The sequence below is a fragment of the Atheta coriaria genome, unplaced genomic scaffold, assembly GCF_025399875.1.
Source record: "Atheta coriaria isolate IRGN ID8LTWV9N9 unplaced genomic scaffold, Caltech_Dcor_3.1 hic_scaffold_7_pilon, whole genome shotgun sequence".
Classification (NCBI taxonomy): domain Eukaryota; kingdom Metazoa; phylum Arthropoda; class Insecta; order Coleoptera; family Staphylinidae; genus Dalotia; species Dalotia coriaria.
Window position 1 is genome coordinate 12,839,199 of NW_027045449.1, and position 27,847 is coordinate 12,867,045.

Below are 27,847 nucleotides of genomic sequence, written 5' to 3' on the forward strand. Positions count from 1 at the left end.
GAGGAGTTCAAAATATTGTCCGAGAAAATCAATCGTATATTGCTTTGTGGACATTTGTTGGTTGTTATTTTTGTTATTGGTTTTAGTTTTACATCCATCATCGTCGAAACTGAAAGGTTTTGCATTGTGCGCTTGTGTTTTATTCCGTATCGAAATTTGAAAGTTGAAAGCATCGTGAAATCGTCAAACGAAACGTGCCATTTTCTGCGTTGTTCGAATTCGGCTATCGCCGCATGTCAACATTGTCAACAATAAACCAAGAGTCGTGTGCTGCACAAAGAAAATGAGACTTTACATTATACGGATGATATATTTTCATTTTGACTAGCACTCAATAATAGCATCTTGTCGAATTTCGAACAAATGCAAGTAATCTGTTTCGTTTTTCTTTTTACTAAAATATTGGCCTGTTGTTTGTTCGGTATTAGTTTTGGTGGTGGTTGTTGTTGTTGTTTTTTGTTGATATGAAACAAGTTGTGCAAGTTGTGCTCGAAACGTTGATTAGTTCGTGTTTTGCGATCGATGGGAAACTCAACTCAAACGAAAATCCTTCTCGTGTGCGTGTGTCAGTGGTGTGTGAGTGGCTCGAAACGTATCATTCGGTCATCAGGCATAAAATTTGAGGTCGTGCGTTCATGCGAACACGTGTGTGCGCGCGTGTGGAGCGCGCCTCTCCCGAATCGAGAGATCTCCCCATTCGCACGTGGCACAGCAGTTTTGGTGTTTGATGATAATGATGATCGAACAATGTTAGCGATAGATAAATTATTTACTTCGTTTCATTCTTCATAATATGCTGATCGTAAAATTTCTAAATGTGCGACTGTTTTTACATTACAACTTCTCTCCGCTCGTTAATTACACCCTTAATTAATTATATATTTCATTTTAAAATATCACTAAGCACTCGTGAAATTTATACTGATGGCAGTCGGGAAATATATCTTCATATTTGTTTGTTTCTTCATGGTATTTTCTTCATCTTCATATTACATTAGTTTAATATTTACTTTAATCTCGATAGTTATTTCTCGTAGTAATATAATAGTAGTTCATAATATTTAGTTAGTTATTCGCAATTTGCATTCACTATACAATCGCATATGTATCTAGTCGTAATAATATTATATGCATATTTGTTAATCGCAAATGTCTGCAATGTGGTTGCTTCGTTTGCGTTGTGTGAGTGTGTGGTTTATTTATGCTGTCATTCGTTAATCGGTGCTGCAATTTTTATTCGAGTGAATCAACGAAAGTCTAACTATCGACTAAAAGTTGAATATTGATTCTTTTTAGATCAGACGTCACATTTGATGTCATGTCGTTCGTGTATACCACCTAGTTTTTGTCTGGGCTGCTCGGCAATGTCGTCTTGTACTTGTTACATCCTCGCTTCCGCTCATTGTTTATAAATATTTATTCATAAATAACAGTTTGTACGAACGGTGTGTGCTTGTTTGTAAAAATATTTCTTTCATTCAAAACTTGCAGAAATCATAAGTACATATTTGACGAATGGAAAACAACATTGGAATTGTGTTCTTAGCTTAAAAATAATGATCGTTAATAAAATTATCATATCATCAACATCAACAATTATAAGTATCATCTCAATAGTCTTCGTTTTTCTCTGCATCGTCATCATTATTATTTGTTTAATACTCATTTTGCAACAGCCACATTTGTTTTTGTAATCAATTGGATAAAATGCGAGTCAATTCATACCGAAAAATGAAAGCGATGAACGCTAAAACTAATTCGTTACGAAGTAATTTTACAAGTAACCGTTGCAACAACGTTTCGGTGCGTTCAAATTGTTTGTGTGTGTCTGTTTTAATATCTTATTTAATTCCATTGTTTATTCGATCGTTTAGTTCGCGAACGCGCGGTATTCAACTGACTCGTCACTCGCATTTGCAGTCCTAGACAAATTTTCTATGTGCACTTGAAGATATCTTTAGGTTTTTTGTATTTCTCTTATCGGTACGTGTTTTTTAAATACTTGTTTTGTTTCATTATCTTTATTTATTTATTAGTTTCTTTTTCTAAAAGAGTCCGAGCGTGTCGATTATGATCGATCAGTAACCAGTGGCCAGGCGCCTCCACATTTAATAACAACATCTTAAGCTATTATTATTAACTCTAACAGGCATTTTTATACGTTCTCATAATTTTTCTCATAAATATACTTCTTTTACGAAATGAACGAACGAAACGTACGCATAAGTGAACGTAAAAATCTTGAGAGAACAACATTCTATTATAACACTTTTTTTCATTTTTATTTTAGATTTGTGACGTGCCGTCCGCTTTGAAATCGGGACCAACACACTTATTGTTATACTGAATGAACTACAATTGTGCCGCTTTGCTGTTTCGCCGCTGCCGCTGCTGCTGCTGCTGTTGAATTGTCGTCGGTTTGCTTCCTCGGCGAAAGCAACGATGTTCGATGATGCTGTTTTCGGGTTATCTTGTTTCTCTGCATTAGATTATTTGTATATCGACATTTAAACCTTTCGACTCGTTCGCATTAACGTGGGCTACGGTGGGTGGTGAGATTCTGCTCTGTGGGTGTGTGGTGTGTCTGCATGTGTGTTTCATTTGCTATAACTTGGTGTCCTTCTTTTCTAAGGCCATGTGACGTTGTAGTTTGTAGTCAATGTGCGAATTGTGTCTCGAGTTGTGTATCAATCGGTTTTGTTCGGCAGACAAAAGGCTTCTTCCCGTGCCGCGAGGCACACTTCGACCAGCACTCGAATCGACGATAATCGACATCGTCGTTCACGCGTCTCCGCTGCGTTTTTAGTTAGTCATTACGTAGTAATAAGTGTATAATTATTATTTGTTCGTGTGTCGCGTTCTTTGGCTCGTTTTTGGCTTTGTTCAGTGTGAGAATACGTGTGGCACGATGTGTCGCGATGTAAGGATGTGTGGGTGAGTGAGTGTTAAACTGTTTTCTCTGAATATGTACCTATTATGTGTGTGTGTATGTGAGTGTATGGTGTACTTGGTGTCGCTCGAACGGAACACATATCGCCTAGCTCCCCTAATTCTATGACCACGGTTTCCTCCACTTGGTCTTTATCCGCGTCAGTAACAGCGATGTCCGCACACTGGTCGCGCACAGCATATTAACCAACAAGTGACGTACTATTAGGTTATAAACAGTATTTGTAATCGAAGTTAGAGAAATTATTTGTTGTGGTAGTATTTGTATTAGAATAATCCATGCGGTCCACAATGGTAGCACTTCGTTTAGAGTCCTGCTCGCCGACAACGTCTTCGCGGCGCCGGACGAGGCGCCCGCACCGCCGCCGCTGCCGCCGCCGCTCCAGCAGCTCGACGTGCTGTTGCCGAGGCCCGCTGAACAGTTGACCGGCGTCGCAGCGATGTCGGCAGGACCTTTCGGGCAGTTGATGCACAGCGACGATCCGAGCCCGTCTCGGCCGGCCGTGCCGCCGCAATTGGAATAATTATAACAACAGTCTTCATCTCCCACCGAGGACTTGAGCCTCTGATCTCCCGTCTCCGGGATGTTCGGATCTGAAAGCACGTCAGTTAATAAAATGCATCAAAATACCTACAGAACTATTTAAATACCAGCAAACAATTTCTGACCTAATTAAATGGTCAGTTATTCGACAACAATGACCGAGTAAACTTTATAAAGTAGATACTATATTATTGATCACTTTTAACAGTGGTACTACTCCCGTTATAGATTGACGCCGCCTAAATTATTACCGTACAGTCGTCAAATTGAAGCCGCAAATTGTTTTAGACGCCGAACGTCAAATATCGGACCACGAATCAAATCTAACTAACTTTGAGCGTATCACTCCAAAACGGTGTTGGAAAGTCAGACGCTGTGCAAGGAATCGAGGTTTGATTTTATAATTGCATCAATACTTTTGACATCTTGACGTGGTATCGGCTCAAGTAAGAATGGACCAGTTACAAATAAATAAATACAAAGTGTTTGGCAATCAATTAAATATTATTGGTAAAACCCAAGGGTTAAATTAAAGCTTAATATCAAGTTAATACGATGATAGAAAGTGTTAGTTTTAAGGTTAATTAATTAAGTTCCATAGATTTCACCTCTCTGTTAATGTTTATCTATTGAAGGTGTATCGAATATTGGGCTCCACCTTACCCCAATATGGGCATAGGGTCATGTCTGTCACTTGGGCAGGCAAGGCAGCCGTCTTGCTTCCTACGGGACTATAATCGCTTCAAGAGCAATCAATAATTCAGACGCTCGTCGTTCACCGTCACGGAGCGCGGTGGCGGCAGTAACGGCAGAGGAGGCGGCGAAGAGATGAGTAGAAAAGCGCCCGCGTGCAGCCGTTTCCGTTGGTCGTGCTCCTTTTCGGCTGGCCTGAAACTCTCTCGGTTTTCCGAAGTCGAGACAGGCCGCCGTGGGGATCGCTTGATCGCAAGACGGCGGCTTTTGGCCTTCCGAACACCGCAAACACCAAACCGAACGAACGCCGACGACGACGGTTACCAATGGCAAACAAAACAAGGGTATATGTGTGTTGTACAACGCAACCCGACTGAAATCGACACTCTGGAAATTTATTGCATTTTGGGAGATTTTCCATTTGTTGGTAGGTACAGATTGTTTGTAGAAAATTTGCAGCGTGCATTAATTATAATTAAATTATTATTTGCCAGTTGAATTGGTTCCAAACACACGCAAAAGTCGCGCAAACATTGTTGATATGTTGACGATTTTGTTTGAAAACTTTCGGCACGAAAACTCGACAAAAGTCGAAATTAACTTGAGCAAAACGCTAAACTTTGTATCACGACAGGCTTTATTTTAATTCCCAATTTCTTCAATATTTATGGCCCGCTCGAGCAAATTTTCATCCGCATTGTGTTCCCGGCTTTGTTTCACTCGTGTATCGCTAATACCTGCAATCGCATCGACTTCACTGGCGGCGAGCGCGCCTCTTTACGTTTGCAACAAAGAGGGTGCTAAAGTGACGCTGTTAAATTATACAAGTATATAAAGTTAATGGCATAATAGCGCGCGTCGAAAGTTAACTTGGGCTGGCTTTCACTGGTTCGCACTTCGCCGCCGCCATGAGCGAAAAGTGACTTGAAACGGAAGCTCGCCGTCAATGGAAAGGAAGACGCGTGTTGGATGTTCGCCAGAAATTCCTCGTCATGCCTATATCTTCTCACATCCTACATTTTCTGTTAGATTACATCTACTCAATCGATATTCATAACCAAGCTAAGGAAAATCTACTATTCATGAAGTGGATATTCTAAAGAATAAATGTTGCACTTTTTAGGGATAATTTTTTTAAAAATAAATTTGAAAAGGCCAGCAGGTGGTGGTTAGTTGAATTACGAAATTGAATTTCAGTGAGCGTTAGTCAATCGTTGTAAAGTTGCGCGTTTGTGGTCCAAAATGAGTATTGGGCAACGGGGGCAGCATGTTGTTGGCGGTGATCGTACGTGCCGAGCGATGGCGCTCGGCCATAACTCTCCCCGCGCGCCGCGGCCGGGGCAAATCAGTTCCGAGTTGGCCGCTGCAAGATTGTACTTCGCAGCCAACTACATTTATGACCATCGCCATCGGCAGCGGCATGCTTGACCACGTCGGCACAAGAGCGTGAGCTGCGAGTTTATCAAATGATTGACTCGACTGGACCGGCATCACAAACAGATGTTGCGCGATTATTTGCTCGTTCCAGGCGGCCATCAATCGATTATTGAGCGATTCGCAGGCTTAAATTGGCTTTTACGGCGGCCGAGAGACGCGCTTTAAAAATTACGAGCGGACGGACATGATGCGTGCCGGCGATGATAACGCATGATTTTTCTTTTGCGGATCGCAGCGGTTAATAAACCGGAAAATGGATATTACCGAGGCAGAGAAAAGTAGGCTCGCCGGCATATTGCGTGGGATGAGCTGGTGCACGGTCCCTGGAAGCATGTAGGGACACTTTTGCTCCACACTCTGGCAGACGCTGGGACAGGGCCTCACTCTCGCCGTGCGATTGAAGTAATGAGGCACCATTGAGCTGCACACCCACTTTCGGTATGCTTCCTAAAACAGAAAAACATGTGTATTCAGTAAATCATCCTATAAACAAATTTTAAAATATTGGTAGATAAAATTTTGCACAATTAAAAAGATTCTTTTGAACTGGGGCGTCGTTCTCTGTAGTTATTTTGATAAAGTTGAAGCAAGTTTACCACTCGCTTATATTAACAGTTCAGATACAATAATCGTCTATGTACATATAACTTCCGATAAGTTTAGATTAAAATTAGATTAATGTAAAATAAATAATTTTCATGACCAAGAAGACCTAAAACTCAAAAGATTAAGTTTACGCATATTTTTGGTAAAAAATTACAAAAACATTGTCAAACTTCGTGATGTTTGAGCACAAGCCTTATTTTTCACGATCCTGCACTATCTTGCACGGACCGACCATTTTCAAGCTGCATCACCTCGTTATTTGCAATAGTAACGAACGTGTACCACTTAACTTATTGCTATAACTCCCTACAAACTTCAAATATTATGTTTTTTTTAATAATAAAGGTATAGAAAATATCAAATGATATCCTTTTATAAAACAGGGAAATTCTTGGTTCAGTTACGTCAACAATTCCCCAATGGTTTGACACTTGTGGATTACTTTATTCTTTGCTCATTTTTGCCAACTCTTTAAATACTAGGTATAAATGTACCTCAACATTATGTAATTTAAAAAGCTTGGCAAAGAAAAGAAAACGTTAGATATAAGTTTGATGATACACCGAGGAATTTGAACAAATTCAAAATGCGCTGTTGTAACTTTTAAACACACAGCATATAATATACGCACAATTTTACAAAAACTATCTTTACTCCCGTAATTCAAATAATGCATAAATCATTTAAATCCTGTATAATTTTAATGATTGGCTACTTACTATCGTCTCACATTATTATTCATATCATTATCAAAACGTTTTGACGTCAGTCTTGTTTGATATCAAATGATCTCCACTGAACTGGCTCACAAAGAAGGAACACAAACGAAGGCGTTTGAAAATAAACAATAGGACACAAGCACCTTAAAAAAGCTTTGCCAGGAGGGACAACGCCGTCTCTCATTAATCTCTCAGCGTCGCTGGAAGCGACGAAACGCTGGACGGGCCCGAACGTCTGGATCCACTAACAAACTCTCATCAGCATCCTGTTGTCGCGAGCGGTGTCACTTGCTCGCTGCCTTCGGCCGCGAATCAAAAGAAGTACTCCGCGCGCCGCGGGCTTTTTCTCGCTCGCAAAACCGACTTCAAATTAGACTAATCGTCGGCGATTATTCAACGCGCCGAACGCTTAACAAGCGGCCAATGAAAAGGCATAAATGAAGAGAGTAAAAGCGCCTTCTTGGCTCGACGTTGCCTCTCGGGCTTTTAACTTATGACTGCAAACGGAAGCGGCAAGGCGGCGGCGGAGAACGAAAATGATGAGGCCACATTGGGGATAATACGCGCCCGCACGCACATCGTCGACATGTAATTCGTTCATTAATCGTGTCTTTACATTATCCTTCCGACGCTTGCTTGCTTTCATAAAAAAAAAAGCGTAAAGGAAAACAGCATGATAATTATTTCAAGAGGCTGCTTTTAATTATGCGATGTATAAAAATTTGATTATTAGTACCCACTGAGTATGTTGTATTACCAACAAAGATGACTAAATATAATTTATTTTGTCAGTTTTGTGTTATAGGTTATGTTTTTGAGACTCAAGTTGTGTCACAACCAAAGTTATACCAAATTGCCATCTCGTGGAGAAAATTATTACTGCTCTAGAAAATATGGCAGAACGTCTAGTATCCTGTCTTAATTAAGTACGTTCACAGACAAGACAAAGAAGCAATTGTGAGGCGTTACACGCGCATACGCTAACTGGATATCTTTCGCAATACACGCCCGGATCGATCCGTCGTCAATCACTCGCAATCCCGAGTGCACCGTGTGTTTCTTTTCGTTTTCGTTTGCCGCTCGCAGCGCAACACAAACAAGCAACAACGTATCAATTCCCCGATCCCCTTGTCTCTCTATACACATCGCGTCGCACGTCACTCACGCCGAAAGCTACGCTTTCGATTTGCCATTAAGCCGGCTTTCTCGCCCACTCACCCCGCTCACACAACAACTCGCGATATCGGAGATGGAAAGAAAGTGAGCGAATCTGCAACGTGCATCAACAGTGTAAAACCACTTCAACATCTTCATATTCGTTATTAAAATTTTACAAAACGCGCTGCGCAAAATTTAATAACTCGCTGCGGTTTGTTGCGCCGGAACGCATGAACGTACACATTTTAAATATTTTACAGTGGGTCGTTAATGCGTTGCTTTATATTTGAAAATCGCTCGTGAAGAGATCTGCATCCGTCCGGTTTATCGCCGCGGTCTTACGAGATGCCAAATTAAAATGTACGTTATGCGCGAGCGCCTTTTTCCCATTTCGCTCATTTTACGATGGAGCAATAAAAGGTGGTTGCTGTGCAAGTCTGCAAACTTTTCAACTGGATGCGCAGGGCTGTCGCATTAATATTATCGCTGGAATAAAAGTGCTATTAGAATAATAACAATCACGGTTTATTATCAGAAAAGGTGATATTGCACAGCGCCGGGGTACCTTGCACGCAACTTGAATCAAATTAACTTTAAATTGCATTATTATACTTGGTGTCATGACCTGATAACTAGACATGTAGATCAAGCTAGAGATGTCATTTTGGTACGAACATGAACAATCCATAAACGACTTATTGCATTGCAGTTGTTGTGAGGAATTGTTCTAAGCGTCATTCACTTGAAATGATAAAATATTTGGCATTTGTCATTTGTAGTATTTTTCTATATATTAAAACTAACTCTTTCGGCGAAATTCGTAACCCTCATCAATAAATGTTTTGTTATTAAAGTAAAATGAATATTCAATAATAAAATGTTTTCGAATAACATTTAAATTAATGTGAAAACATTTATGCAAGAAAAAAAAATTGCGTTTTTGAAGCGCATCAAATTAACTTGCAAAGCATTCTTACTACTTTCTGAGTCAGATAAAAAAGGAAAAAGTACAGTGTTGTCAATTATGTCAAACGACAAAATCTTATAAAGAAAACTCGTATATAATAATAAAAAGTAGCATAACTAATTGCTTATTTGTTCCTTGTACCTATTATGTGCTTATTCCGCCAATAAAATTCTCAATTTTAATTTAAGGAAATCTGAATTGCTGAAAAGCACTTTAGTGCAATATCGATTCAAATAATTTATATTAATACTTTGCAACCAACAGTAGTCTTGTTTTTCCTTTGTTAAAATATCTTTAAACTAAAATATATCTAAATGGTTTTTGTGTGAAAACGTCACAAACGTTATTTTGTTATTCAACCCATGATTTTAAAAACCAGATCTTAATTTTGTATTACATATTTTATTTATTATAAATGTATAAATTTATTATGCCAACATTTATATGTTGGCATATAAATAAAAATTAAAGCAAAACTATCTAGTAATGAGACATGTATTTATGTTATTAGTTTACTCTAACAACATAGTTTAATTTTTCTTGAAAATATACTTCCTTTGTTTTAATGAAAACGTGCACGAGCTTCATGCCTGAAACTAACTTAGGTAGGTAACAATCGAACGGACAGAACGATAAGAAACTTTATGCGAGACACGCGAAGCACACAAATCTTGTAAACTCATAACAGTTGCTAAAATGGACTCAAACAGATAGAATAAACTTGGACGGCGGAGCCCGAAGAAGTCAGAAACAATCGAGAATCGAGTTGAATACTGCACGCGGTGCGGTATGGAAAAGTCGGCTTTAATTACGCGTCATTTTCGTCTTCGGCAACTCCGTGGCGCGTTCTAATTTCGAAACGTGCCAAGCGTTGCTGGCGCGTTCAAACGTTTAAATGTTTGCACAATAAGATAAAAGATAAGAAAATATTGACAACGCTCGACGAATCGCAGATTTGACAACTTCCATCATGTGGAACATTTCCGGATGTTGCAGGATGTGCACAACGATGAAAAATTATTGGCGGTAAATTACAGGAAAACTTTTTGTCAAACCATTTCCACTTTGATATACAAAGGATTGAAAACAAAAAGAAAACTTAATATTATATCAACTTAAAAATTTCAAACAGAATGTGCCCCATTTAGGAATGTAGACACCAACAGGTTTAGCGTTAGGCCAATGTGAAACAAACAAATAGTGAAGCATTTTACACATGTTGCACACAGCGTTGGAATCCCAAGCACATACATCGCGACTCCCAGAGACATTTAAAATGCATAGTGCATAAAAGCTGCAGGAGCTGGTGCGCAGCACAGCGTATAATCGAATGCATTCCAAATTTATCGTCCACCAGGGACGGACTGCAATTTATTCCATTCCCACAACTATTCGCCACAAAAATTGTATCTATTTGTGATTTATCCTCACATTGTTTATCATTGCTTCGACGATCAATACAAAATTGTATATATAGGAATAATCATGGAATGCGAATGCATTTCACGAGTTTCAAATTGCTTGTTGCTTGAAGTCGGCTTTCGGTAACTGATATCTCAACTGCTCGCCCGGATCCACTCACTCATATTCTCTCCACGGTTGGAAAATAAATTAATTTAATTATATTCGAACGCGGCGCGCTGCTATCTTCTTCGTGACCCTTGTTCCGCTGGTGTAATCTTATTTCCTTGATTTATATTTTCCTCTTAGTCGGTGGTGGCGCTTCCACTTGTTCGGGTAAAAATAACACAAAAAGCTGGTTTACTAAAGCGCCGATGCTGCAAACTGCACACAATTTAATCTTTTGACATCGCATACTTTAAGACAACTTTTATTTTATCTACACTAGTATTCCTTTTAGATTGATATTAATAAAATAGAATAAAATAAAATAAAATCTAATGAAATGCTTATACATTTGGCAGAATGAAAGTTTGCAGACTTTAAAACGAGCAATGTAATCAGGTAACTAATCAATTTTTATGGAACAAGGGACCGGCTCAGCGCGCCTACAATCAACTCAATTCTCAAACAATACGAGTACCATGACGAACTTTTCGTCTGCCGACTGCTTCACTCCACGCGCTACGCTCGGATGATAACTGATTCTGAACATCTGTTCGTTTTCTCATAATCAGCTATTAAGTAATCGCATTTTTTTGCAAACTTTGCAGCTTACAGGATAACTTCAAATGGTAACAAAGATTCATAATATATATCGCCCCAAAATCTTAAAAACAATAAAATGTATGCAGTACGATTATAATTTTGATGTATTAATATCGATGCGTGCATTATTAGCAATTTTAATTATTCTTCCAAAACGTTTATTGGACTATTTGATAAAACGATATAGGTGGAAAAGTAAATTTCCCATGAGAAATTTCGCATTTTACATGAAATACTAACATTTACGCGCACTCCCACGCGCGCGCCATATTAGCGCATGCAAATATATGCCCGCCTTAAAATAATTATATTAATTCCTGTTCGAAAACGAGCGCGGAGAGGTGCGCGAGCGTTGCGTTTGCTTCAAAGGTGCTGGGGGTGGGGGCGCAAAGCTGGCGAGAGTGTTTTGTACCTATTTAGTAGTTTAGCACGTGAATCAGACTGTTTAAGAGGGCAATTAATCAGAGATCCTAATTAACCGGTATTATGCCGTTCCGCATACGCGCTGTTGTGATACATATACAGAGTGTTTAGTAAACTTAAATTTACTAATTTTTATAATGCTTAAATATATAAATATTTATTTTAGTAAAATGATAATTTTGAGAATATATCTTTTGATATTAAATAATTTGCCAAATTAATTGTGTATTATGCTTGTAGTATTAACATGTCAACTTGGTTTATTGCCAAACGAAGGTATTTGGTGTATCAAGGCGTACGAAAGGTGAATGTAAATGTCAATGAATGTGTTTGGCGTAATTCAGGTGGTAATAACATTCGTCGGCGAACATATGTACGCGCGCCGCCAGAATTCGTGTCTCTTGCCGTTCGTCTTTGTTCCCCACGTCGGCGGTAATTGTAAAACGACAAAGACCTTACAAATGCGAAATTTGTCCTAGCGGACGACTGCGTTTATTCTACTAAACAAATGACAAAACGCATCGTAATGCTTTCGATTACCGGCGATGATTTGTAATGCGAGAACGCGAAGACATTTAAAACCCGCTCGAAAATAAATAAAACGCGACGCGTGTGAGTGCGTGTCGTACAAGCGCGAAAAAGCGCCGATGCAGCCGTAATATAGTCGTGATTGATGCGCCCCTGATATAAATCACCATTGCAACAAGAATGAATGAACGATCGCGGCGGCCACACGCCGCCCCCGCACATCGCCCCCGCGCGCGCCCGCCAAACGAACGAACAAACGAAACGAAACGAAAACCGACTGTACTTGTTTGTGTGGGTGCGGGTATATGAATTCGAATGGGTGGGTGTTTGTGTGTCGTGAGAGAAACCCGCGTGTCCCGGTCCTGGACCCAGTTTCGTTCGTTTCGGGATCGATCCTTGAGCACAGCTGGCGCTAGGGCGGTGCCCCGGCGGCTGGCGGCTGCTCGCCCCGCAAGTAAGGCCCGTTCATGCCTTACGACTTTGTGTGAGCGTATATGTGCGTGTGTTGGTGGGCGAGTGGGTGTACGTGCACCCTCCTCAACGGACGCGCGCGCCCGTTTTTCCGCCGCCTCCACCGTCGAGGTATTCGCAAATTCGCGTTCGCGCGCGTGTTTGTCGAGTGCAATGCACGCCGCCGCGCAATGCTTCATACCGATAGCGGCGTCCGCTGGGGTGGCACAAGCTGGTCGGGGAGCGACGACGTCTGCTCGCCTCCGACCGCCTCCCGACGCTGCTATCTCGCAATGCCACACGCTCCGAAATGGCGAGCGGCGCGTACTCAACCCATGCGCGCTCATTGCTAACTAGCGTTGTTTGTTAACGAATCACGCGTTGATCAACTATCGCTACGCTTTTACATCCCATCTATTAGAATAAATTTAAAATACCTATATTATACGAGTAGATAGATAGATTTTCATATACAAAAAACTTTTCAATCTGTTATTCTGTGATTGTGAATCGTTTAAATTCACTTAAGTCATTCACACACCTATTAGGATTCTATTTGAAAACAATCTGGCAATCACATCACCCCAAAAACATTCCGGAAGTGTTTACGATTCGACATTGGGGTAGTTCACTAGCTACGAGTTGGAATCACAAATAGCACTTTAAATTGAAGTAAAACTGACGGATAAAGGCAGCACGTAGTCAACCATCATGCCAAGTGCAATAAAAACTGCACCAAAAACATCAACATAAATAGTTCTTATATTAGGCACCCCTTGCAATTTCGTACAAAATGCTGTGGAAGCAAGAAGACAAATGCATCAAAAACGTCAAATTCCGGGTGCAATTTTCACAGGAACCCGCAACACCTACCCTCGTGACCATTATACCACGTAAGTCAGACTTTTACGGATTGATCACAGGCATAGAAGGGTAAGCGGAGCGATCACGGTGTTTAGTCGGGTCTCAATCGTCAAAAGAATAGTCACAGGTCGCTGGTTTGTCCCTCCCTTCTTTTTCAGTGCTAGCTCATCACAAAGGATCCACTTCTGCCAGTCTTTGCGTCCTGTTCTATCGTTTATCGAAGGATCCGAACTCAAATGAATCTCAGTCGTAAATGTGACAAATTGCATTAATGAAGCTGTATTTTAATAAATGCAAAACTTGTTGGTAAAATTTCATTGATTAATTTAGAACCAAATATTTATGCTTGTCTTCATTGAAACATAAATTTCAGAGGAAATATTTAATACAGCGCAATAGCAGATATACTGTGCTAAATGGCATGTAAGCCCTCATTTTATAGTTATTAAATAAATTCAAGCGCTTTAAAATTATTTTGTGTTTGATAAGTACAAGACAAATTGTAAATTCAGTAGTAGGTATCCAACTTTTACCACTTTTGAAAACCATAAAAAACAAAAAAAAAAATTAATTGATTGAATTATTTTTTGTTTGTTTTAGCGGGTATAACAGATTGCAATCCATTTTTATATCGATAAATAATTAAAAATAAATAAATAACCTAAATAAATTCAATTTAACTCAAGTTTAACATAATAAAATTTTGATGGTGGAGCTGCCGAGCAAGAGTAAAAGTAACAATAACTCAACATTATTGACTTTCAATCAAAACCATGATATTATATATAACCGCTCGACTCAATAAAATATAAACCACTTCTTCGTTCAAGATCTTCCAGTGCATATAATAAAAACCGCGATATAAAATCAATGATTTCCTCATGTGGGGCGCAGTCGATAAGAATGACACGGCACGAGTATAAAAATGTGCGGTAATAAAAACTGGGAAAGTGTTGCAATAAACTTGGCATAAACATTGTTCCGACTGCAGAGAACGCTTGTTTGCCGAAAGCTTATTAATCAAACACAAAGTTTGGCAAAATTCTTTGCCAATTAACAAATCCGTTTACTTTTCGTTAATGTTTCACACCGACTGTCAATTAAAAACTTTCACGTCATTTTATTACGCCTTAAAGACAAGTTGGAGTAAAGTTTTGACGTAAATGAAAAAGTGTAAATGTGATCATTTCGCATTTGGATGAGAGGCCACTCAGCGCTTCAATCCCACAGGCGTATAAACTGACGTTGATTATGTTAAAACCTATTATCTTGCTTCAACAAGTCGCTCGCGTGCGCTAACTTGCATAGAATTATAGAGTAAACTAGTTTTAAGGCGGTGTCGAGCGCACTCCATTCTGTGAAATTCTCCTAAATATAACCTAGATGAATTGTACGTTTCGAATCTTCACATTGACGGTGATTTTAGAGTCGTACGCTTTTAAGGCTTACATTCAATGTAATCGGATGCTAGATCCTTATTTTTTGAATGCACTTTAATACAGTGTTAAAATGTCGTTAAAACGCTGCAAACATTTTATACCACTGTGCACAGATGGTGAAAAAGAAGTCCGGATAATAGTTTGATCTCGTCGGTAATTTGCACTCATAGAATTGTTACCATTGTTAGTTGATAGTACGTAATTTGAAAGTTTTCCGTAGTTGGCTTGTTTTCATGTGCCCGACTATTAGATGCGCATTGTTATGACGTGTACAAAGTTGCACACGTAAAGTGCACAACGCGAAATAATTGCCGCACCGTGTGTTTGCGTATTTACCTCTGTTGTTTCTTTGTTCGGTTTAGCCGGTCGGTGCCGCTCGTCGTCGTCGTGTTTATCAGTTGCTGCGAGTTTAATCTTCGTTTCCCTCTCGTTTCTGTTTTCTTTCCGCAATGGGCAAACATGCCGCGCTTTTATCAGATGTTTACGTTTCCGCGCCGCGCAGATTTGTCAGCGTACGTTTAGCGTAATTGCTTGTTTCAATCTTATCGATGTGTCACTTTATCAATCATGTGCGAGTGCCAATCACGTATGACATAAATATAAAGCGCAAGATATTGCAAAATATTAAAATGTTATAGGTGTAGACAAGTGATTTTAAGAGCGCGTTTCGAGGCAACACTAGAGATCTTCAATCGACATTTATTTTGGTTTGCAATCTTTAAATAATGTGATTGTGTTTCATACCCGCTGTGGTGATAAATTATGTATTTTGCGCAAAATATTTGCAAATAGTATGTGTTAATTCTATCAAAAATATGCACAATTTTATTTTAAAGAAATTAATTGTATAAAGAATTGCTAATTATGCACTTCAGTGCGCCATCTCGGACTCAACTATAACTATGATTGAATCTCAATGCTAACTTTAATCTTATAGAAAAGGGCTGTCTTTAAGATTTTCTCGGCAATTATTCGAATTTTTCGCAATATAAACCATCCTTGGACTTTGACAAACATTACAAAAAAGAATTGGTCAAATTGGTCTAGGCGTTGTTGGGTTATGCGCTTACCAACAGATTTTGCGTTTTTCATTTTATATTATAGATTTGTAATGCCAAAACAGATCGCGTTTTGAAAATTTTGTGGAAATTTAAATCAGAATTTTTATAAAAATATAATAGGTACTTTACAAAATACTGTGCCAAAGGAATATTAAATACCAGCAGTATTTAAAAATGCAAGCTAAACAAACGCTTTCTTTGTGGCGCAGTGTTGCTCCTAACTTGGAACCGTGTGAACTTATGGTACCTATAAACTATTTATTTATTAAATGCTTTTCTAAATGATATCTCTGAGTTTGAGCTAGGAGGTGTATTACCGTGGGGCGCGACAGGAATAATAATCTAAAGTTGAACTTTACTCAAAGTATACGAAATTTACGAATGCTTAGGTACATAAAATAAGATAAAATATTTCATAGAATTGACTTCAACACTCGAGTTTTTGCCCAAATTTAAAATAATAGGTATCCAAATTGCTGCCAAGAATCCACAAGTGTCACCATTATCAATTATCAACTCAATAAAATAAAATTGCCTTTCAATAAAATGTCACTAATTTTTGAAGCACTTGGCATGTAGTTGTTATGTTTATTTATGACCATAACTTCAATCTAACATAAGCACTGTGGTTGTTTCGGCCCGCCCGCAAACCGTCGAGAATTTATCCGACCGCCCCGTCACATCCCAACCATTTCGGTAAATGAATAAACTGTCGCAGTTAATATAATAAAAAGCGTGAAAAATGTTGCGCACGCGAATATGCAAATCGCGCGCGAGCCTTGCGGACAGCGACGCGGCGTCATGGCGCAACGTAATGCGCAATTAAAGAGGTCATTAGGGTCGTCCACGCCGTCATAAATAATCACGAGTGGTGCGGTACACAAAGCGCAAAGGGCCGAGCCGAGAGCTGCCCCGGAATGGCGCTTTTATTGAGTGCGCGTACGCGGGGCGGCTCAAAGCTACATCGGGGATGGTTACGATGCTGACGACGACGACGAAGAGTACGAATGTGCCGGGTCGGAGGCCACCGCCACGATCGGTGCTGGTACGTGACGGCTAACGCAGCGCTGTTAACCCTTCAAGAAGACGACGACGACGACAAGTAAGGGATCTGCATTAATTAAAGAAATCGGGAAGTGTGGCCGAACAAGTGGCGTGCTGAGCGATTTATTAAGATTTTAACTTGAATACAAATTTTTCTTGCATGAATTTTACTTACCAACGAAAAGTACTTTTACGTAATTACAAGTCTCTCCACTTTTTTACGAAATTAGCATTAAATTAGTTACTTTTTCAAATAGTTAAATCAGTTTTTATAAAATCCACAAATACTCGTATTGCAATCTGCTGGTTTTTTCTAGCGTTTCAAATCAAATAATTTTAGCATACGGTGACCATTTTCTTATTGGAAACGATTAAATTAGATAAATATGAAAAGTTTATGTTTTTAATACAATTCTCAGCATACTTGTAACCTAAGTTGGAGTAACGAAGTTCATAAAATTGCAACAATTTTGTTTTGTACTGTAACTCTACTACCTCCACTTATATTATTACGTAAAACTAAAATATGCTTCTAAGATCAGCGAAGCGTGACAAACATAACCCATTTCTTAAAGATAGTGCAAAAAGGAAAGCATGGTTAAGTACGAGCGTATTCGGCCTTCCCATTCGAGTCGCTAGTCGACTTATCGTCCAAACATACATTCGGCACATTTACACACCACTATTCATATAAAAGCTACCATTAAAGGTCTTATTACTTAACCATTGGTGTTAACAAAGCAGTACTATTATATAAAAACATTTTCTTAGTTGTGAACTTTTTTCAATGTTACGCAAAGTGTCAAAAGCACTGCAATGCAACTCAACATGTGCAACATTGTGACCTTATATAACATAATTCTTTCTCGATTTAGAACCGTTGAAGTTAAAGTGTGTATATTTTATGTATTTAAACACTTACCAAAGAAACGAATCTTACGGAAAACCGAAACTTAATTTAATACTCCCTTGAGTTAGTTTAAAGCAGCAACTCACCTGAAAAATAAACACGTTGTGAATACTTAACGACATCAGAAAGTTTCGTTTAGTTTAGCACGGAAGGATAAAATGACGATTTTATGTGTAAAAACTAAATCTGCTCGCCCAGACGCGGTGAGAGAGCGTGCGCGCGGGGAAATGATGTGCGAACGCGAATTTGAAAGTGTCCCTCTCATCTTCGAACACTCATAAAATACTTTACGGTGGCTGGTGTCCTTAGCGCGCGCGAAAGCAGGAGCGAATCGCATAAGTGCGCGGCCAAAAGGAAGGGAAAGCGTGTGTTTTCGCCGGCTTCGCATTCAGACAGCGCGCGCGTTGGCGCAAAAGTCCTTGAAAGTCGCGCGTGTTGGTGGTGTGTGTATACGTATTCGGCGTGATTTAAAAGGTCTCCGGATTTCGCCGAGCGTGCACACGCACGGGGCAACGTGTTTCCATGCGCCCACCGCCAGCCAGCTGGTGCGCCCATCGGCGGTTCACTTTTCCGATCGATCCTTTGACCCGAATACCGGTTCGTGCTTCTCCGGACACGCTGTCGCGTGCGAAGGCTGCCGCCACCAGCCAGCCAGCCAGCCAGCACTACTACGCGCGCTACGCGAAAAGCGTGGACTCCCCGGCTGAAGTGGTCGCGAGGTATCTGTGAAGTGCCGAAGCGAGCCTGAATTATCTTCACCGTACTCTCGCTCGAATTCGATCGTTTATTTCGCGCAGCTCGAAGAGCCTGCGAGGACTTTTTCTCGGTTACTTCGATTGCACCCAGGGACTTGCACTAGCGTTAAACGAATTTACTTCGTGCACGCGGGGCTTTCTTGCGTCTTTCTTGAGTAGAAGACATTTACGGTTTCATAATTATATTAGTTCTTGCTTGCGTTTAAAGTATGTCAATTTGAAAAGCTGCTTTTGTTTAGTACCATAGATTTTCTTCAATTATAAAAATTACTTTAATAAAAATACTTTTCAGTCTATCTAAACATCAACTTACGTTGACTTTGCTAAAAATCCAAATTTTCGCAGCTTCACCGACTTTTTTTTCTTAAATTTCAATTGTGTTTTACATCCAATCGACAAAAACTTATTTTTGGCTTTAATGTTTGTGGTGTTTTGATACAATTTATTATCTTCGGAATTTTAGATTTTTAGTTAATTCTTCATCTTACCGTCCGCAGGGAAAAACAACGCGTAACTGTCAAGGTTATTTCACATTTAGTGTATTTTAAGTTGCATACTTTTAGGGGCGTTTGTTCTTTTCATGAAGATTCCTGGCCAAAAATTCAATTAAATACGAAAAATATCTACATAAACGCAAAAGTGTAACCTAATTGCCAGAGTAAATATCATTGGGACGTTTAATAATCGAAATTGGTTTAATATTGGAAAATATCCGCATTAATTAAGTGGCTAAATCAATCCGCTTTGCAGTCTTGGGGATGTCACAATCTCCCTTCACTAATTGGATTTTTGCTCGCGCATCAATAAGAAAAGAGACGCTGTTGCCTTTTGCCTGAATAACGAACCAACATCTCTCGAAATCGACACCTTCTATTGTCCCGTGCACAATGAAAAGTGGATCACCACGCAAATTTACTCCACCGTATTGCCTAATGCGTTTGGCCAAGAGGATGAAGAAAGGTTTACTCAGGCGACATTTACACGTACTCGGTGCTTGTGTAGATGCGATATGACAATGACAGAAATTGATCAATGGAACGGATGCCATGGTTACGAATAAGAGAAGGAAGGTAGTAATATTGAAAAGTTGTCGCCGTCGTTTTACATACACGGCGCGGCGCGTGCACGCAAACAAAATGCGCCGCCACCAGGCGGCCGACGCCGCCGCCGCCAGCCAGAGTCGGTCGCATCGGCTTTGCTTGCGTAAATCGATAGCCCCGCCGCGGCGAGCGCGCGGCCTTTCGTTACAGCCGCGCGCCTTTACCACCGTGTTTTTCTCTTCCGCTCCGCGTGCGTGTGCCCAGCTCCTCGATCCACATTCGAACATCCACTTCAATCGACGAGGACTCGAATAATGTGCGAATAATACCCGACGTGAAAAGACGTGCATGCGATAAGAATACTTTATGTTTCTAACTATTCAAAACTTCATTGATCATGTAATTCATCAATATATTGTCATTATCAACTTGACCCATCAGAGTTGGATGCTTTTGCATTTCCATACAGAATCCCATCATATTATAATATATATGATGTAGTTAATATGCAAATTGACAAAGTCTAATGCATTGGACCAAAATCGAATGACAATGATGGAGTCGGTGCGGCGCTGGTCGAATTGAAAATTCAATTAAAGACGAGCCGAGAACGGTGGGTCTACCTGGCGAACTGGTGCGGCTGGCGAATGTCTTTCATTAAATGGCCGATGACGACCTTTGTACGCCCGCCGTCGAATCGAACAATGCAGCCAGACATTGGCATACGGTGCGAGATAATTGATACAACGACGAATGTATCATTCAATTAGCGTGCGGAATCCATGACACAATACAACATCATACCCGGAATAAAAGTTAATAGCAAAAATGTACAAATTTGATTTCTTCAAATGATTTTTGAAATGCATTCATGCCTTATCAATATATTGTATTTTTATATGAGAAAATGGTTGTATTATTACCTTTTAAATTGAAATATTGTGTCACTACTTTTGAACAATGCAATCATTGCGCTTTAACTTATTTTTTTCATTTAAAACATAACCTTAAATTTTTAATTCAGTTATGAGCAACACAATAGGTTACCAAATACACACCGTACAACTCGACACAAGCTCTTGTTCAATGTGATACTTAGTACCCTTATACAACATAAACTAGCAATAAAAGTTTAAATTTAACTGTGCACTTTGAACAGAGAATATTTTAATTCTCGAAAGGTAATATTTTGATATGAAATTATTTAAAAATTCAGTAACTTATTAAAATGTAAATTTTGTAGGTTATCCATTTGTAATAGCTTCATCTATGGTAGTCAGGTTATGAGTTAATCGCATGTAATTCTTAATATCACCGAGATATGCGACGGGGATGATGAAATTTGTCTAGTTTGCGCTCGGTGGCGGAAAGTGGAACGAAGCCAAGTCGAGAGAACATGCGGTCACCCACAACGCCATGCACACGGCCAGCGATGATGTCGCCGCCGACACCGCCGCCTGCCTCAATTCGTCCGGCCGATGCGCGCAAACATTTACTTCCCACAAGCATAATAACGTCATATTACCGTGCGGCGACATGTCCACACTCGTTCGTAAGTACAACATATATCCACAACACACGCCCACACACATGATAAAACTGTCGCTAAAATACTCATTTTCAGGCGATGCCCCAGACACGCGCACTTGTTGGCACCGAACCGGATTAATACAGATATACCGTACACCCACAAAGTGCAAGCGAATTGTGAATGACACGGTCAATTTAATCAGCATCACTCAGAGCTTATACACCACTCGCGGATTTTACACATTATGCCTGCTGATGATGTGGATGATTCATTTCTGAAGCGAAAATTGGAGCACGCACCTGCGCGGCTGGTGGGAAACGTCCACCGGTTTGAGTGACAGTAAATAACGTGTTCGATTGAGGGTAGACGCTTGAGCATCTGATGCATTAATCTGCACTTGCTCTTATCGGCGGAACTCGTGTCTGCCGTCATGTGCCCAAGGCGACGATGATGTGCACTTTATATTGTGATTAATGGAAACGATTTTCTATAGCGGACATTTATGCTGTAATCCATTTAGCGTAATTTATTGCAATATTGGTGTACCGCTCAACTAACTTCGTTGAATACATTTGTGAAGCGGTGCGTGCCTATTGTTTTATTGCTACACGCGAATTGCCACTCGTAAAACATCAATTGGAATTTGGGGTCGACCGACACCCAAATACTGGCAAATCTCTAAACCAAGGTTTAATTATTAAAATTTATGAGCTTGTTTGATACCATGATACATACCACCCACCAAATGTAATAGCTGAAATCATCGATCATTGAATTTTGACAAATTGAGGTTATATACTATGATCTATCTATTAATTTAGTGGTGTTTAGTTTTTATGCATCGCATGGTCGAGTCATTAATCAAATTCAGCCGCGTGTGTGGTGAAAAAAAGAACAACGCAAACATATTATAAATTTTCAAACACAGACCTTTTTAGGCCGTTGTTGTGGGTTGGATATAAGCGAGGGTTGCACTGGACGCAAATTCCATTAATATTTGAACCGAATTGCAGAGTGTGCGGTTCAAAAACAAAACATTTTGCAGTGCAAATATTTAGCACGCATATTTCAAATAATACATAAAACAATGATTTAATTACATTCATTAAATAATTAAATATTATAACCGATTAGTGAATATTCAAACGTTGAAAGAGTGTTTCTAAAGATAGATTTTTAGGTTAGGATTTCTTGCATCTCTTGACAATAAAAACTAAGCCTTCGCGTATAGATAGCGAACTTTTACAGACAACTGTCCGCGTGCATTCGAGAAAACTTTGGTCGTCGGTGGATATTTGTGCGTAACCCGCAACTCGAAAAAGAAAAAGTTTACCGCCGTACCACTGGATCTGAGTTTGATTTAATTATAAAATTCTTAACGATTATCGACATTTCTAATTCTGTGTCTGGGCTTGTAAATGTGTAAAATTTTACATTCTAGTTTGTAAGTTGGAGTCGCGTTGAGTTGACGTGCGAGACGCTGCTCCTGAGCGCATCCGTTTTGAAAGGATGCCGCGCTGCAGGTCGTAGCAATAATAATACGGCCATCAGTGCGGAAAACAACGAACGCACACAAACGCGACAATAGGGACCTTTTCAGTTGACCTAAATCGGCTTTGCTCTCGTTCTGGTTTCGTTTCGCGACGCGCCTCGCGACCGTGTCTCGCACCTACGCCGCACGTGTATCGCAGCGTGTTTTGCAGTGTGATTAAACCACCACAAGTGCTCCCATCCACTTGGCACCACCGGCGTGGTGGAGTGTGGTGGTGGTAGCGCTGCTTCACTATCCTGCTGACACGAGTACGCTTGTGTGCGTAATCCTGCCGCGACCTGCCGGAGTTTCCCGGAGAATAGGTTACTCTCGCGTGCGTTTGTAGGGCGAACGACGCCGAAAAGTAGGGGATGATCGATAACTGGCAGGCTGGATGGCTGCTGGATGGTGAAAGCAGGCCGTAGAAGAGCGCCAGGTACAACCTTCCGACCTGTACTACATTTTCAAACTAGTTTTACTCCCATACGAACCAATTTGCGATTAATATACATCAAATAATAATAAAACCATAACATTTATATTATTTTATCAAAAATTTAGCTAAAAAATAACAATTCTAATTTTATGTTGGTAAATTATAATTTTCTAATGATATAATCATTATCTACTACAAATTGCTGAATTTAAGTGCCACTTGAATCCGAAAATCATCGAGTGTTCACTTAAGACCACAATGGCTATCCGTCAAACATTAACTCGAATAAATATCCTGATTAACAATCAAGTTTAATTCTTACGATGTTTAGAATAAAACAGCGTCGATCTGCGTGACGCTCCCGACCATTGGGCGCCCAATTAATCGCGGCCAGTTTAGTAGTCCTTCGTCAGGATCTGACTCCACGCAGCACGCATGTCGCCGGTCTTTATGTCCTCCATGTTCCGATCATAATAAGCCGCTCGGCGGTTTTATTGTGTTGTTAGGGTATTCCGCTTTTATGCGTACGCTTTCGCGCGCGATAAACTCGATTGGCTCGTACGGAGAATAATACTCTGCTTCGTTCGTGTTTGCCACTTCGCGCCGGATATAAGATATCAAGTGCTGTCGTTATGGCGTCGCGCGCGGCGAGCGCTTAATTGAATCAAGGTGCGAGCCGTCCTCGTGTCGCCAAACGAATTAACTTCGGGGCGCATCCACCACGGCGTCGAGATAAGATTATCTTGACACGGCACGGCAAACATTTGAAATACGTCAAACTATTATGACTTTTATATACGAATTGCAAAGGAGATTATCTCACAGTCGACGTTTCTTTCTTTATCTCGGTATTAAGATTATAAGACCAGAATAATGTGTAAACATTACATCTATAACTTAATTATGATAAAGTGGATGCTAATATTATGTTACCACAAACGGCTGTATATAAAAGACAGTTTAAATTTTAACCTAGGAACGTAGAATGTGGAACGTGAAATTCGTTTTGAATTGCCTCCCCATGAAACTGTTCCAAATGCCTGTTGAATAGCATTAAATATTGAGAAACCTTAAAATTTTTAAAACCACTTAACCTCAAATATGCACCTTTTTAGATCAGAGGCACGAATACTGATATTAGCTGTCTGAAATCTAAAATATTGAACTTGTTAAAACTTGTTCGCGAAATTAATGCGCAGATAAGTGCTTAAGGGGTATTAATACACGTCAGTGTCGAGTGATACGATTAGCAAAGACACGCTGAGCGAATCTGCGTCGTGAAGATTCGCACCTTTCGCCGCCGTCGAGTGGCAGCTAATATTAATTTACCTCCATTAGTCCGTAATTAGCCCGCCTGTCCGCGGCTGAAGGAAAATATCAGCAGCCGCGCAAGAAGTGCAACCGATATCGATATCGATTGTGTGCGAGGCGCAAGAAGTTGCGGGGCGCGTAAATTGAGTAGTCCTCCGACGAAGTTGTACGAGTGTGTAATACAATAAGTGGCGGCGCGGGACGGCGGCACGTTATAAGTCGCTAAGAGGATGATGATGTGTATGTGTTTGTCGATGTATTTGTGTGATATCCCAGCATTCGAACTGCGACGCCGTGTGCAAATTATAAAGTCTATTAAACTTATCCAATTTACGGCGAATGACTGGCAAAACAGGCCACGCCGATTCGAAAACGATCGCGCTAATCGTTGACGGAAGTTGCGGGCCGCAGCTTCTGCTTACAAACATCCTACTTAGCTCGCGACTAATAGTCGATATATCACGCATCGCGCTTGAAATTAGCGGGTGTGACTTTTCGGCGGTGTGTGAACAACCGTCGTTTGTCACCTGAAACATTTCCACAATTTGTGTCATTAATTCTGTTATTTCCTCTTTACATTTACGCATACTCTCAATAATTACAAGGGAAAACGAGGAAATATATACCTACAAATTCTTTTTTGGCAATTAGGCATTTATTTTTAAATTTCCGTTACTAAAATTTAATGCTTTAAAAACTAACTGACGTGATTTAATAAGTGTAATACAATTTTATCTATATAACCTAGAAACATAACCTTAAAACAAAAGAAATGATTTAACTTGAAAGAAACTCACTTCCGAGCGTGGTTGTATTTTCACTTAGTAAACTACTGAATAAAGCCACATTTTAAAAGAATTTAATAGACCCAAGAGTCCTGCGCATCTTGGCTTCCATGAGTTCAAAGGTTCCCGGCGTCCTCGGAGTTATGGCGCTTCGCGATTACGGAACGACGCAACTTTCAAAGAGCGCTGTTCCTGGAGAAAGCGACGGAAGGATAAAATGTGTTCGCTGCGAGGCGGCGCGATGGATTATAATAATATTGTTCGATGGTGTCACACGCCACACTGCGATGACACTCGCGAAACACCTGGACCTTCACTCAATCATCTTTACAACGATGAAAATGAAATGTCCTTTAGATTTATAAGATATTTTCTATTAAAATTGAAGGTAAATATTTATTTTGAAGCTTTGTTGAAAATTATTTCGTTCCGAGAATGCGACGATTGTGAATCGAGGTCGATCGTACACGTTTGTGATACACGTGCCGTGCGACACGGCACGCTTCTACACGCGCACAAAATGGCTAACAATCGAAGATACAATAAATAATGAGCTAAAGCTTGTTGAATTGTTTGCATGGCTCGGTTGAGCCTTCGATCAATTGCCCGTTTGCATACACATGCTTTTCTAGCGCAAAGTGAAAATGCGTAATTTGCAGCGCAGAAAAAGCCCCACTCAATTATTCCAATTGTTTCGTTCCGGTCCAATAATGATTCGGACAAATTTTCATTAAAACAGCAGGGTGGAATTGTTGATTGTGGATTCGAGGGTAACAAATCGACGATGATAATCGCACACGCGCTTTTAGGGTTGGTTTCTGTTGTTGTGCGCAAGTAACGAGCTTTTCAATAGTGTTTTAATGGCGAAGTAAAAGGTAGAACCTTTCTTTACAAAGCTATTAGGTTTTGTTGATCTCTTCGCGTCCGCTGGGGAAGCGAAATAAGAGTCGCGTAGTCCTAAACGCCATAAAATCTCCGGGGTATATAAAAGCGCGTCGAGCGGCGCGGCGAGGCTCAACTGGCGATAAAGGCAAGGATGTCGGCGAAAACTCACGCGAGCAAAGAGGGCAAACTGCAAATAAGGACGAAAATCAATCTGAAAATGCGGCCGGTGTTCTTGCAATTTATGTATTTTTGTCTACCTCGTGTTGCTCATTGTTGTCCTATTTAAAGTGAATTATTTTTTCGGATGTTTCGAATAATTAAGGCTTAGAGGCGCTTGCGGCCGGGCTGTTAAGCTCTCGTAAAATCGAGGACAAATTTTACTTTTGTCTGGAGGTTGTGTACGGCGCGGATTTGCGGTTATTGCAGCAAAGGATTAGGTTGTTTTGTGAAGGCCCGTCGACTTGCACAATATTCTCTCGAGTTTATGCCACACATTATTTCATCCTTATTGGTTTCGCACAATGCCAAAAGAAGGCAAATAAACATGACGGGCACTCGTAAATCGTAGCGGACAAGGGGACAAGGTAAATGAGGTCTCAACGTGACGAAGAATAAAAGAGCGCGCCCGACGGACAGTATTAATTTTGTTCGCGCGCCATCCATCTACACGAAAAGTCGTTAACTAAATCCTTGTCAGGGTGGTGGTGGTGGGTGTAGGGAGCGTACCTTGCAGTCATCGCATTGGTGCTTGATGGAGTACTTCTGGCCGCAGTCGTAGCGGTACAGCACCTCGGCGAACTCGCACGAGATGCGAGCCGCCAACGCGTCCACCGCCAGGAGGGCGTCCAGCATGCGGGTGCACGTCGCGGCATCGTCGAGCGCCTCCGCGGGCAGGGCCGAGTCGACCGCGTGCTCGCAGCAGTGGCGCACCCGGAGCGCCCGCAGCCGGCGCCGTCTGTCCTCGGGCTTCACTCCTTCGCTGCACACCTCCTCTTTGTGCGATTCTTTCAAATAATTTAAAAGGCACTGAGTAGTACTGTTGTTGCTGGGTGGGCAGGGCGGACAGAAGGGCCCGGGGCTCCACATGTCGGAGCACGCGCCCTTCAGGTCAGTCGCGCTGGCGGGCTGCATGAGGTCGCACGCCGATAGCCAGGGATTGATGAGCTTGAGCTTGTCGTCCTTTTCGTCCGGAATGAGCGGCGGGGTGGCGGCGAACGCCAAGGCGGCCATCAGGAGCAGCGACAGGCCCGGCGGGGCCCGGGGCATTCTGCGGGGCAGGGCGCGGTGGCGGCTCGGTAGTCGGCAGCTACGGGAGCCGGGAGCATCGCTGCGGGCGGCCGGAGTGCCCCCCCTCGCGGCTCCGAACGCCCCCGGGGGCCGAGTGCCGGGGCCCGCTAGGCCGCCCGCGTGCGGGCCCCCCACAGCCCTCGCTCATGCTGCATGCTCGCCAACGCCGTCGCCGGTGCACATCACATCACTGCACTACACACTAGACGCTCCCGCGGTGGGCCGCCATCTTGAGAAGGTTCGGTGGTCACAGTCCTTCCCGCCCGGGCGCGAGCTGTGCCGGCCGTCTCTCGCTCGACACTGTCGCGGCCGCGCCGCGGGCCGA

At 41.1% G+C, this 27,847-nt stretch overlaps 1 protein-coding gene and 1 long non-coding RNA gene across 2 annotated transcripts; one reads left to right on the plus strand and one right to left on the minus strand.

Moving 5' to 3' along the window:
* Positions 1–1,502: 1,502 nt before the first annotated feature.
* On the minus strand, positions 1,503–27,825 carry LOC135796138 (uncharacterized). The gene is given in 4 exon segments (XM_065308049.1): positions 1,503–3,543; positions 5,888–5,938; positions 5,941–6,070; positions 26,962–27,825. Coding segments are annotated over 4 exon segments (1,212 nt in total). The 5' UTR covers positions 27,502–27,825; the 3' UTR covers positions 1,503–3,052.
* On the plus strand, positions 20,801–21,872 carry LOC135796139 (uncharacterized). The gene is made up of 3 exons (XR_010549251.1): positions 20,801–20,937; positions 21,000–21,308; positions 21,381–21,872. It is a non-coding gene; the product is annotated as an uncharacterized lncRNA (long non-coding RNA).
* Positions 27,826–27,847: the final 22 nt, after the last annotated feature.